At 34.5% G+C, this 12,837-nt stretch overlaps 1 protein-coding gene across 1 annotated transcript in view; it reads left to right on the top strand.

Annotated features, from left to right (window-relative positions):
• Positions 1 to 12,837, top strand: part of LOC105325083 (uncharacterized) — a 31,574-nt gene that overhangs the window by 16,317 nt on the left and 2,420 nt on the right. Inside the window, exons 8-18 of the mRNA XM_066075218.1 lie at positions 3,201 to 3,351; positions 3,435 to 4,593; positions 5,522 to 6,725; positions 6,961 to 8,270; positions 8,518 to 9,223; positions 9,306 to 9,422; positions 9,526 to 9,839; positions 9,925 to 10,023; positions 10,635 to 10,791; positions 10,905 to 11,088; positions 11,170 to 12,758. Coding sequence (XP_065931290.1) covers positions 3,201 to 3,351; positions 3,435 to 4,593; positions 5,522 to 6,725; positions 6,961 to 8,270; positions 8,518 to 9,223; positions 9,306 to 9,422; positions 9,526 to 9,839; positions 9,925 to 10,023; positions 10,635 to 10,791; positions 10,905 to 11,088; positions 11,170 to 12,758 — 6,990 coding nt within the window. The remainder of the gene's footprint in view (positions 1 to 3,200; positions 3,352 to 3,434; positions 4,594 to 5,521; positions 6,726 to 6,960; positions 8,271 to 8,517; positions 9,224 to 9,305; positions 9,423 to 9,525; positions 9,840 to 9,924; positions 10,024 to 10,634; positions 10,792 to 10,904; positions 11,089 to 11,169; positions 12,759 to 12,837) is intronic.

The following is a 12,837-nucleotide window of genomic DNA, read 5'->3' as shown; positions in this document are numbered from 1 at the left end:
CCCCCCCCTCCTTTCCACCCCATCCCCAAGTATATAGATCCCCGGGACTTCTTCTAATCTAATTTATGCATTCATTGCCCAGAATTACTCTGCTACAAGTATTAACAAACAATTTGATAAACATTCAGACCCTCTATATATAAAATACAATACTTGTATAAAATATGTAGAGGGTCTGATTTTTAAAAAAAATGTTTCTTTTAGGTAATTTTGTGCAATGAATGTACTTATATATATCAGAGAGAGAGAGAGAGAGAGAGAGAGAGAGAGAGAGAGAGAGAGAGAGAGAGAGAGATCATGGAGAGAGAGAGATCATGGAAAGAGAGAGAGAGAGATCATGGAGAGAGAGAGAGAGAGTTAGTTAACAGTGTACAATATTATTAACATGTAACATATACCGTATGTAAATCTACGTAAGATATTAACAAAAATATTTTAAAAATATGAAATTCTCTCAGGTTCAAAACGTTCAATAAATATTGAATCTGAATAGATTTGAAGTTATCATGTAACTTAACAACGGTATAAATTTGAAATAGGAAGGTTTCTTAAAGTAGTAAGGTTTTATGTATTTTTCTCGAATATTCGAAAAAGCAGGGCAAACCAAAACAAAATTGAATGAAAGGAGTAATGTTTGATAAATATTTTAATAATTAATGATTTTTCCAGTTTTTAATTATTTTCAATTACGTATAGTTTTATATGCAGTATCCTTGAAGGTGTATATTGATATCAAAGCATCAGGGTTGTCACGCCTCATTAACAGCTCTTGATCTCACCCAATTAACGAAAAACACGGTTAGTGACCTTTTGCCGGCACCCCCCCTCTCTCTCTCTCTCTCTCTCTCTCTCGCCATACATATCTAAATCTTAAAGGGGTTTCCTCAATACAAATATTACATACGGAATAAAAATGTAAAAATTATTCAGCAAGGAACTTGAAAATGCAATTATTTTATACATCATTCGAAAAAACTATAATTGTAGCTAGACTAAGGAGTTTTCTATATACTTTCTTAAACAATAAAACATCCAACATGTTTACCTAACTATTAATGTGTTTTAAAAATGCTCAAATTATGTGTTTGAAACAAAAAGATGATTTTGGTATCAGTATGAATTAATATATCTGATAAATAAAACCCAACATATCTAACACAAGAATTAGGTTTGTTTTAACCAATCTCCCTCACTATTAAATGATCACCATACATAATACAAACAAAGAATCAAAATATGAGGGCTTGCGAAGAGAAGTGGATTTAGGCTATGCCTGTCCACTTCTCAAAAGAGAATACCCCTTTCTAAGTACCCGTACACTTACAGTTAATGTTATAAGAAATCAAATAATATATGTTTATTTTACAATTTTTGCGACTACCTTTTGACCAAGTTTCTCTGATGTTTGAGTTGAAATACGAATATGGTACGAATATATTTACCAAGCAATAGAAATCTGACAACGACTTTACATTGAATTTTGACGTCAAGGCGGCGCAGCGAATATAGTATTACTTCAAACTGGTTGAAATATCAGAAGAAGACCTTTTAAGGCCAAGCAATTGCTTAAACAAAAACTATACGATGACAAGGGATAGAGAGCTTCAGTTCGTCATATATTTTTTTACTGATGGTTTTAATAGAATTAAAACAAAGGGACTAAATATCAAGCATTTTTTACACGATAACTTTTGTCAACAGTTCTAAAATGATTGCATGTATGTACAAAATGACTGAAGGAGACATTTACAGTAATTTGACTTTTGTTTAAAAATAACCCGAAATTTTTTCCACAATATTCAAGAATGAGAGAAAATGTAAATGATGACATCTTGAATTGAAAACAAAGGATGAGATATAAAGAACAAGTCTTCTTTCTGTTCATTTGTAAGGTGTTTAAAACACAGGAGCAATGAGAAGCGTTAAAATGACGTTGCTAAAAATTTGCAGAACTTGCGCCGGTCACTGGTCCAAGGCACGTTGAACAGCTAACTAGGGATGATCTAATCATGCCGTAGACAGAAAACTTTTCACATCAATAAACTTTATCCTTATTTAAATAGTTGTGAAATTTCAAGGGTTAATCTTTGTTCCTAAACGAATAAGAGAAAATGTCTCAATAATTACTCAAAAACCCTCGTATATGGGTCCGCTCGTATATAAAGCACTAAAAATGGCTAGCGACACGAAAAATTGAAATTGTGAAAATTTGCGTTGTTAGCCATTTTCAGTGCTCTATATATTCAATTTACTGGCTTAGTATCTATACATCAGACCCGACACGTTAAAGGTGCCTTGTGTTATTAATATTGGGGATATGTTTTGTATAATTTAATACATCTATACAATGTACTTTGATCGTGTTTGGGTTTTTTTTTTTTTACGAAACTTGAGGTACTGCGAGCAACCTCACAAATGAAAATATCAAAACTGAAGTCTTTCTCTAATGGAAGAGAATCGATACGTCCCTTTTTCTTAAAGTTATGTTGAACTAGCACAAATGACCAAAGCTCACATCAGGACATAATTACAGGTCACAAACAATCTTTGAGTCAAATTTTAGCTTAAAAAATTCTAATCATTTCCCATTACAAGATATGGCCCAATCGGTGAAAAAACGGCACATAGTTGAAATTTCATTTGTGTAACATGTTGTTACATAAAATTAATTAAGTGTATCAATTATGAACATACTTAGTATTATTTGGGTATTTCAAAGTTCATTGGGGTATCATTGGGGTTCATTGGGGTAACATTGGGGTTCATTGGGGTAAAAAGACGCACCCGTCGGTAAGATATAATCGTTACATGGAACATGGGACCATGTAACTAATACATTGTAATATTGAATTAAAGATTTTACGTTTTTTCAAGAAGCACTTGGCCAGTCCCAGTAATACCCCTTTGTCGCATTGAGTCTCATTCCTATAAAACTCGGGTGACTGCAATATTGCAGGAACGGGAAGGGATGGTCATTACAATACATTAGTTTTTCTCTTCAGAATGAAGCTTATAAACTACATGCAAATAAATGTATGAGATCCATCGCCAGGTCTGTGTATTGGCTATGGAACTCAGGTGACCGTTAAGATCTTTTGTCCTCTTTTTAAAAAAAATTGCTACCAAGCTTGTATAAATCTCAAACAGGTTGATTTGATTTAAAATTTAAAATTTGATTTAAAAATTAGAACTTTTTGCAGGCAGGAAAACAAATATCCAAACAGAGCCACTAACAGGTACACCGAAATGTACTTTGAACATTGGAGATTTGTATCCCAAATCGAATACTCCTATTGACTGTAAGGGCATTTTGTCCAATCAAACGACATGGTTCATGCAAGACGGAGAGAGGTATTTGTGTTTGCATTTTTTTAAATTACAAATTGTCTCAGAACTTAACTTATTTGTCTTTTTAAAATTATCCTCTCTTATAGGCTTTGCTTGACGTTCAATTCCCAGGCTGGAGGATATATGAAATACAAAGATTTCAAAGATAATGTACACCCTTCGTCTGGTGCAGTTATATACAACCGAGTTTCCGAATCAAAAGATGTCTGTGTTCATTTTGACTCTTCGTCACCAGTGCACTGTGCAGAAACACTGTCTTGTCATGGAATAGAACCTTTACTTGTCATGCCTGGGCGACTAACACGGGATCCAAACATAATGATAAAATATCGTGGATGGAACGATCCTTTTCCACACAACCCTGATCAAGCTTCTGGAATCAAGAGTTTTGCAATTACTGTCCATGAGGTGAAAGAATTAAATAAACTAACATTAATTATGGACGAAAGGGGCCAGTCTTATAATGTATCTAATGATGAGGCAAACATAACATTACCACACGAACCAGCTCTCTATGGCATTGCCCTGGAGGTTTTGGACAATGCTGGGAATGTAAAATCCGCTCGAAGATTTGTCATGTTTGACAACTCGTCCGAAATTAAAATAAATTTTTTGAAACACTTAAAAGTTGATTCTGCAAGTCCAGAAACAAATTACACTTGGCAGACCCACAGAAAGAGAAGTTGCCTGTCTTGGGACGGTAGGTATTACAACTCATACAACTATGGATTTAACCTTTTACGTAAAATTCAGAAGGACTTTCATGGAGTGTACCAAGGAATATATGAACAAGAAACAGGTATTTTACCAGTTTCAGGAACAAAAAACGTGCACGGAATAACTTCGTTTTATTATTCGTGGTTTAAAGAGAATCAAGAGGTGTCAACTGAGGTAGCTATTCCAAACTTTCCTGACCAAAAGTATTGCGTTGATTTAGGCGTAAAGGATGGAGAAACGCACACTATAACAATAACCTCCAAGGACTTAATGGAAAACACACTTTCAGAAAATATCACCTTTTATGTTGACGCAAGCGTTCCTGATATTGAAGAAGTATGGTTAAGCAAAGATGGCGTTAGGCAACTTTTTGTCCACAACTCAACAGATTTAGCTCAAATGGTTCTTCAATTTAAAACATTCGACTCCCACAGTGGTCTTTATTCAATCGAATACTTTCTTGGAACGTCACGTGGAGGAAACGAACTCGCCTACAAAACACTTGCTGTACATACTCTGGAAAATAAGGTACTTATTATTATACTATATATAAATAAAGTCATTAACATTTTCTCTATAGTGTGAAATAAACCAATGATAGTATGCCAATCAAAAATATCAAGAAAGGAATTGCCATCTCTGTATGTATAAACTAAATCAACTTTGTCAGAGTACAAGAAATTTTTGCACTGTTTGCAACAGCCTTTGCGTCAAGAAATTGTATATACGTACTGTCATTTCAGACTTCTCATATATGTTTAAGTTTTTGTACATAGACCCAGTCTCAGTCGAAATTTGTAGATACCTTAAACTCTTCAGAAATATTTTGATAGCTAATAGAAAAAATAAAGCACGGTCGGATAAAAAATAGTTTACATTATCTTAAATACTAGTAACTGGAATAGTTTAAACATTAATTAATCAAGTTAAAAGTCAATTTTTCTGGATAAATGCTGCGATTTCTTTAGATTTAGGGTAATCATATTAAAGCATCTTATGAAATACTGAATCAAATTTATTGCGTTTAATAAAATCTTTATAAATTGAAAACAATAATTATTCAAACAACAGATGTATAATTTTGAGATCTGAGGTTGCAAGGGGGTGTTGTAGATGCAACAACAAAACGTTTTTTGTTATATGATAAACATTTAAATAATCACAAAACATATATTGCATACAGGGAAATATTCGTCCCTGTTTTATTTTCACCCCTTTCGCCCGCGTTTTAAGCGGTCGAATTTAAGACTGGGCGAATCCCAATATCTCATAATATTTATCTTCAAACAAACTTTTAACCGTGTATGTACCTTCGTATTACATAGCTTTTTTTCTTTGCAAAATTTCAATTATCGGTTTTAATCACCGAGTAAGTTTTACAAATATCTAAAATGTCATTTTAACCATTCTTACATCAATGTAATTCAAAAGTATAATAATGTGTATTTCATTTCAGAGTTGTGATTCTTTTGTCGATTGCTACTGTCCTAGTGTTGGACCCTGCGAAAATTCATTATATACAGTAAAATTCAACCATCTGATAAAGAATAACACCAACACTGGGCAACACAACAGGGCCTATTATTTTACTGTGAAGGTAACAAACGGAGCACGGCTGGTTGCTATTGAACATGTGGACATTCTTGCTGATGATTCACCTCCAGTGAGAGGAGTGGTTGTTGAGGGACCTGAGGAATATCCTGATATTGATTATACCAGCGAAGCATCGGTGATTGTGAGATGGAACGGGTTCATAGACCATGAAAGTGGAATTATGAAATACTGCATTGGTATCGGAGAGCACTGCCTTACTGCAACAGAGATGAATGTCTACTCTCACGACCTGCCAAAAAATCTTAGTCTTTATGAATCATCAGAAGCATATCTTAAAGTTAATTTACCACACGATGGTCTTTATTATGTTTCGGTGCTAGCTTACAACAATGCGTTAGAACCATCAGAGGTTGCCTGTTCAGATGGTGTTTTTCGTGACACGACGCCCACCAAGGTAACTGATTTAAATCTGGAATCAGCTAAAGTTAAACCTGTTATTGGATGTTATGATAATAAGGTCTGGCATATTTTTGAAAACTTAACGGCATACAAACTTCAGAAAACCGAACAATGCAACATCGCTTGTAATTCGACTATGACTATGCAACTCGTACAGTACCTACCAAAGCGATACCGGTACTCGAACCATTCCTCATACTCGACAGCTATGTGTACAAAATTATCTAGTTTCTCAGAAGATTGGTTTATATATCTTCCATCTGACAAAATAAAATTAAGATGGATCTTAAAAGAAAATGAATCACAAATCCAGAAAGTATACACAGGATTTGGATCAACATCTAGCGCAAGCATGAGTCCAGACTTAATATCGTATTTAGAAACTAATAATTTCAATGAATATCATATCGTGCATTCGGGTTTGGATCCTGGCATACCAGTTTATGCTTTTGTTCAAGTGAAAAACAAGGCCGATCTTACAACCCTTGTCTCATTTGGACCTATAATCATCGATGAGACGCCTCCCTTATACCGAGGAAACATTGCTGTTATCCAAGAGCCTAAATACATTTATGTCGGATGGACTGAAAATACGTTTATAGAGGCAGAACAAAAGGAACCCATTGACTCGGTGCTTTTTCGAATAGGTAGGTGATCTTAATATTTTTTCGGTTTTTTAAATAACATTCTATGACAATTGTTTGAGAGAGTCAAATATTTGATAAAACTATTATTCAAAATGATTTCGTTAAGAATAGTTACAAAGTTAGCATTATCGGGCTGATATTTCATGACACTTTACGAAGAAATGCATGATATATATAAATCCATGTATTTCATTTTTTACAAGTTTCACTTAATTCATTTTCAATTATTTTTAAGGTTGTGGAAATTTATTTAGAACACCTCTGTTGGAAGCAAAAATATTTGAGAAGTGTCCTGGAAACTTTTCATCTTGTTTTAAATATCCACTTGAAAGGGTCCTCAAACTTCACACTAATAATGATTCGAAACACTATTTTAACCTCTACGTTTACAACATAGCAGGACATTTTGCAGAAGTTCAGACTGATCCCTTTTTTCTTCCGACTCTATTTCCACCAACATCTGGAATACTTATTGAAACAGAGGCCGGACACTTATCATCAAACAACGATATTGACTATACTTTTCAGACCAACCAAATTTGTTTTGATTGGAAAGGAATATGGCATGTTCAAAATATATCAATAGAAATAGGACTCGGATTTAGCAGAGAATTAGCTGATGTTCAATTTTTTAAATCTATTTCAAATGATGAGAATTGTTTGAACAACTTGCAGCTCAAACCATTTAAGAAATATTATACATTTGCTCGTGCGACTGTTGCAGGTCATGTACAGTCCGTGGTCGTTTCCGATGGATTCACGGTCATTGACAAAGCAGAGGTGCTTAATGCCCTAGACGTCCGAATTGGAACACCTTGCAGGGCCAAAAATTTAACAGGAATTGATATTGCAATGGCAAATATCTCAAATGTATATTTCGTAAAGAGTAAATTACGGGAAAATCAAATATATACAGCTGTTTCAAATGACACTGCCCTAACAAGTGAAGATGTCGTATGGATCGACGAGATGAATAAACAATTTGTTGCCATTGTTCCGCAGCCTAAGTTCTATGTACTAAACAATAATCCTGTAATTGTACTTTCCTGTCAGGAGAATAAAAGGTTTCAGTCCAGTAAGCACACGATAGATGTGTTTTGGACATTTGATAAAACAGAGTCGATTACGCACTATAAAGTAGCTTTGTTTAAAATTAACAAAGATGGAACAGAGACACTGATAGAAACGTTCAAAAACGTTGGTAAAAACATGCAGATCCATCTCAATAATTTAAATTTACAAAACAACCAACTGTATCGTGCATTAGTACAACCTTGCTTTCAGAAGACGTGTTTGAAAGGGAAGTTTTCGAAAGATATAATGGTTGAATATTCGCTTCATTCCGGTAATAAGATAGAAGCATCTTTCAATGTGAACGTAAGAGATACCCAAGAAGTGGATGTAAATGTGAAGTTTGATGCATTTAGGTGTGGTCAAACGAACAATGCTATAGGGTATGCTGGGGCATTATATGAAGCAATTGATCATCATCAACTTACATCTTGGTATCTTATGCCCTTAAACATTTCTTACAATACATTTGATGTAAGTGATTTCTTTCATATTTATTATAATTAGCTGTAGTCTTCGTTATAGTTTTTCTAGTAATATGATTATAATTTTATGCGAAAAGATTATAGGTAATAAATTAAAAAAAAATTTAACATCACTACAGGAAAACAACAAAAATAAAGAATGCAGCACAACTAATATTAACGTTTAAAGTTTTGTACGTTTTCAATTATATATATAATCGAGAACCCTTTTATTACTTATGTTTCTTTTTTTATAGATTGACATTCCATATACGTTGCCCGTTTACGGATACAAAAGCATGAAAATCTGTGTTAAAGGAATATACCGATCTGGACGGTCAGAAACATCTTGTACAAATCTCAAAGCGAAGTATAATCCAAATGAGATTTCAACTGGACATCTTCACGAGATCGATTCCGAGGGAGATAACTTCAAGACAATCATCAAACTAGCAAACAGTCAACATTTAGGGGATAAAATAAGACTTGTTCATGATGCAGAAGTCGATGTGGTATCGCGTGGTCGAAGAGTACACGGATTCATGAACGGAATAGATGGAAAGGTTGTAACTTGGTACCTAATGGAAAAACAATCATTGCCTCATCTTACATGCGATGCTGATATTTATTGTCTCCAAACGACAACCTCAACAGATGGGATAGGAAGGTTTAACACACAGGGATTACGAGTCGGCACCTATTTTATATGTGCTATTGTAGGAAGCAACAACTCCAGTAACCTAAAACATTTAACACCAGCGGAAAAGGACTTTTCCACATGCGGGAATGGCTTCGTTATTGATGAATCGCCACCTACTGGTGGCCTTGTAGAGATTTCTAGCAACAATGATGGTTTTATTAGTGACAAAAACGAGTTAGAAATACATTGGTCGGATTTTTACGATGATGAGATGAAACTAAGCCATGAACATTCTGGTATAGCTAGATATGAAGTCTCTCTAGGTAATCTTAGTGAGTGTTCTATAAAAAAATAGTAAAAAGGTCGTTTGAATAAGAATGTGTAAGGTATTTTTCTTCTTCTTAGGTTCCATTTTCGGTGGTCAAGATGTGGTTCAATACAGAAATGTTGGTTTGCAGACGTCAGTAGTGTTTTTCAACATCAGCCTGAATATTGGAATTACATATTTTGCCACAGTAAAAGGTACTGCCAACGTCTTAGACAGATATTTGGTAGTATACTTATAATTGTACATATATGTAATTTTTATATTTGTAAAATTGAGTTCATTGTGTTTTGTGTACAGCGTTTGATTTTGCTGGCCATATCACAGAAGTTACTTCCTCTGGAAAAACACTTGATTTCACCGCCCCTGAATTAGGAATGATTTTCGTACGATTTCCTGGACTTAAAGATGCTATTTCAACAATTCATGAACTCTTTGTCCAGTGGGAGGGTTTTGTTGACGAAGAAAGTGGAATTAAAGACACCTTATTGGCTTTGGGTTCTACAAATGAATCCACGGACATTTTGGATTTTCGCTCAGTCACAGGGGGGTCTACCGTAATCAAGGAGCTTGAATCTATGCGAGATGGACACCAATATTTTATAATTCTAAAGGTAAAATATTTAAGGCATTACATATTTTAGTTAATTCAAATATGTATAATGAAGGTTTTCTTTTTGATTTATGATAACTTTGTAGGTATTAAACCACGCGGGCCTCCATACGATTGCAGCATCAGAACCGTTTTTATTTGACAAGTCTCCACCTGAAAATGGTGCTGTTTATGATGGTCTCGCAGTAAGTACATTTTATTTAGATCAGAATGATAATCGTAAGAATATATTTGAGAGTTAGGAATTAAATCGGTGTATATTTAGTTAATCACTGTTGGCAAATAGCAATTTATCACGAGTCAAACATTAATTACTGCTTTATACAAAACACCTACACAGTTATTTCAAACATATAAAGTTTATTTGACTATTTTTTGATATATTTGCTTGTTTCCTATAAAGCTTTCCCACCATTTGATATTAAGTAAAGGTTAATGTAAATAAGAAATCTTAGAACCAAAATGTTTGTGCAAGTTTACAAAGATCAAACGTCTCTGCCGATTAAGTACTCGGGATCTGTAACACATTTCTCAGTATATACAATTTCCTAATGGAATTATATATCCATATTGTGTCTTAGTTTCAATGGAAGTAAATGATACGGGCTGAGGATATGCCTTTAAGTATATGTTTTTTTTAAATAATATTTCGATTGCTTTTACAATTTCTTGATTTTGTAAAAGCTGATATAAAATAAACTGAATTGTCTGAGTAATTATTTATGCCTTCTATAGGACCTACATTTGAAGGATATTACACAGTTTATCTTATAATTTCTCTATTCATCTTAACTAGAATGATGTTGACTTTCAAAACGACATTCAGTCATACACTTGCCATTGGTTTGGTTTTGTTGACCCTCACACAAATATAGAGTATTACGAAGTTGGACTTGGTACAAAACCTTTCACATATGATATATTTCCCTCCAGATTTGTTGGACTTCACAAAAGTAAGAACTTTCATTTATAAATGACACAACTTAATAGGTGTTTTCTTTCTGCTCCGTCCAAAACAACCCCAATAGGATATCGTTAATGTTCTTCTTTTGTCATTTTTTCCTAGATAATTCTTGGAGTGGGGTTTTTGAACCTGGAGTACAATATTACGCTACAGTTAAAGCTTGTAATCGTGCTGGACTGTGCTCTTTGAAATCTTCGAATGGCGTCATCATGGATAACTCCCCTCCAGTCCCTGGATTAATTCATATTGGATTTAGTGGCCATCACGAGCCTTTCTTGCCTTATAAGTATGTTCGATTTTCGTTACAGTTTAATGTTAATGAGTTTTAATGTATTGTAGAGTAACGACATTTCTTCTTATTTTGTAGTAATTCTGTTTCTGCGTCATGGGCGGGGTTTATTGATCCTCATTCTGGAATCGATCATTTCGAGTGGTGTTTAGGGAAACGCCCCGGTCTTTGCAATTATGTTGATTACGAAAATATCATGCTATCAAACAGAGTGACCAAGACTGGTTTGTCGCTTCCTACATCAAAAGATCTCTATTTTACGCTGAAATCAATCAATAGAGTTGGACTATCAGTAGAACGTACATCTGCTAAGTTCCAGATTGATACAAGTCCTCCAGTTGCGGTGAAATCTCCAGCGTTTATTACAAAAGATCATGGGGTTTCCCTAGTCAATGGAACTCAGTTTGACAACTCCTTGATCACCATACAATGGCAATTCCAAGATTTAGAAAGCTCCATTGTAAGACATCAATTAGTTCTAGAAGTAAATAGAAACGGACATGTTGCCTATGAAACAAAAGAACTTGGAAGTCAAATGCAGATAACTTTAATATCCCCAAACGGGACGTTTTTGAAAGATGGCGACGCTTACATTGCAAAGGTAACCAGCTGTAATGGTGCAGGTCTTTGCACGACAGCTATATCGGATACACTTCTGATTGACTCCACCCCTCCCTCCTTGGGTGGTTTTATGAACACAATGACTTGGATAAATGTTGGTAATGAAACCAGAGTACAACTTGTGTGGTATGGATTTATTGACCACGAGTCGGGGATACATGAATATATTATTAGTGTAAGTAGTTCCTATTCTGGAAATGAATTATCCGACGGTCTAAAACGTGTCAGCCATGCTAACAATTCTCGACAAACCGCTTCATTAACTCTGTCAAAAAAACTCAAAAGCAATGATGCTGTTGTGTTAACTGTGATAGCCATAAACTTAGTCGGTTTGAGAAGTTCTATAGGAAAGGCATCTGTTATTCTTGTTCCTAGTGATTTGAATCATACAAAGGGCTACTTAACATTTCAGAGACATTCATGTACATCTCATTATTGCAATAACGATTGTACTTGTGCAGTTGTTGGGAAAAAATGTCTGAATAAAGTTAAAGCACCATGTAAAGAACTGCAAAATAATTCTGAGTTGATGTTGAACATTTCGGTTGATTTTGGAGTTGCTTCTCTTCCTTTCTCAATAATGTCAAGCGCCACCTGCTTTTCGGGGTTTTGGACAGATGAGGACCGATCGAAAAAGGTTTTACGTTATGAATGGAGTATTGGGGAAAGCGGAGAAAGTCCAGGATTTGGAATTTTTGATCCAACTAAAGAAAGTGTGTGGTATGATAATGGTCTTCAAAAAGATATTGTATATTGTTTACCTTTCCCCAAAAAGCTTAGTCATGGACAACATTATACACTTTATATCAAGGCATGGGTATCGGAGAATGAATTCTCAATCTTCCACTCAAAACCACTCTTAGTTGATTTAACACCTCCTGAGAGAAGACGAGGCCATTTAGTGATCGAGTCAGAAGGTCACTGTTTAAAAGATGTCGATTATATTGACTCATTGAAACCAATCAAAGTTTGTTGGGAAAATTTATTCTCGGAAGAGGAAGGAAAGATAGTGACATATTACTTCCTTGGTGGAACAAGACCTTTTGGTACATATATTAATTATATTTTGTTTATTCTATATTAATTGATGACATTTTTCTGTTTTGAAATCTATTTGATATCATT

This window comes from Magallana gigas, chromosome 2, assembly GCF_963853765.1.
Source record: "Magallana gigas chromosome 2, xbMagGiga1.1, whole genome shotgun sequence".
Lineage (NCBI taxonomy): Eukaryota > Metazoa > Mollusca > Bivalvia > Ostreida > Ostreidae > Magallana > Magallana gigas.
This window is presented reverse-complemented; position numbering and strand designations above follow the sequence as displayed.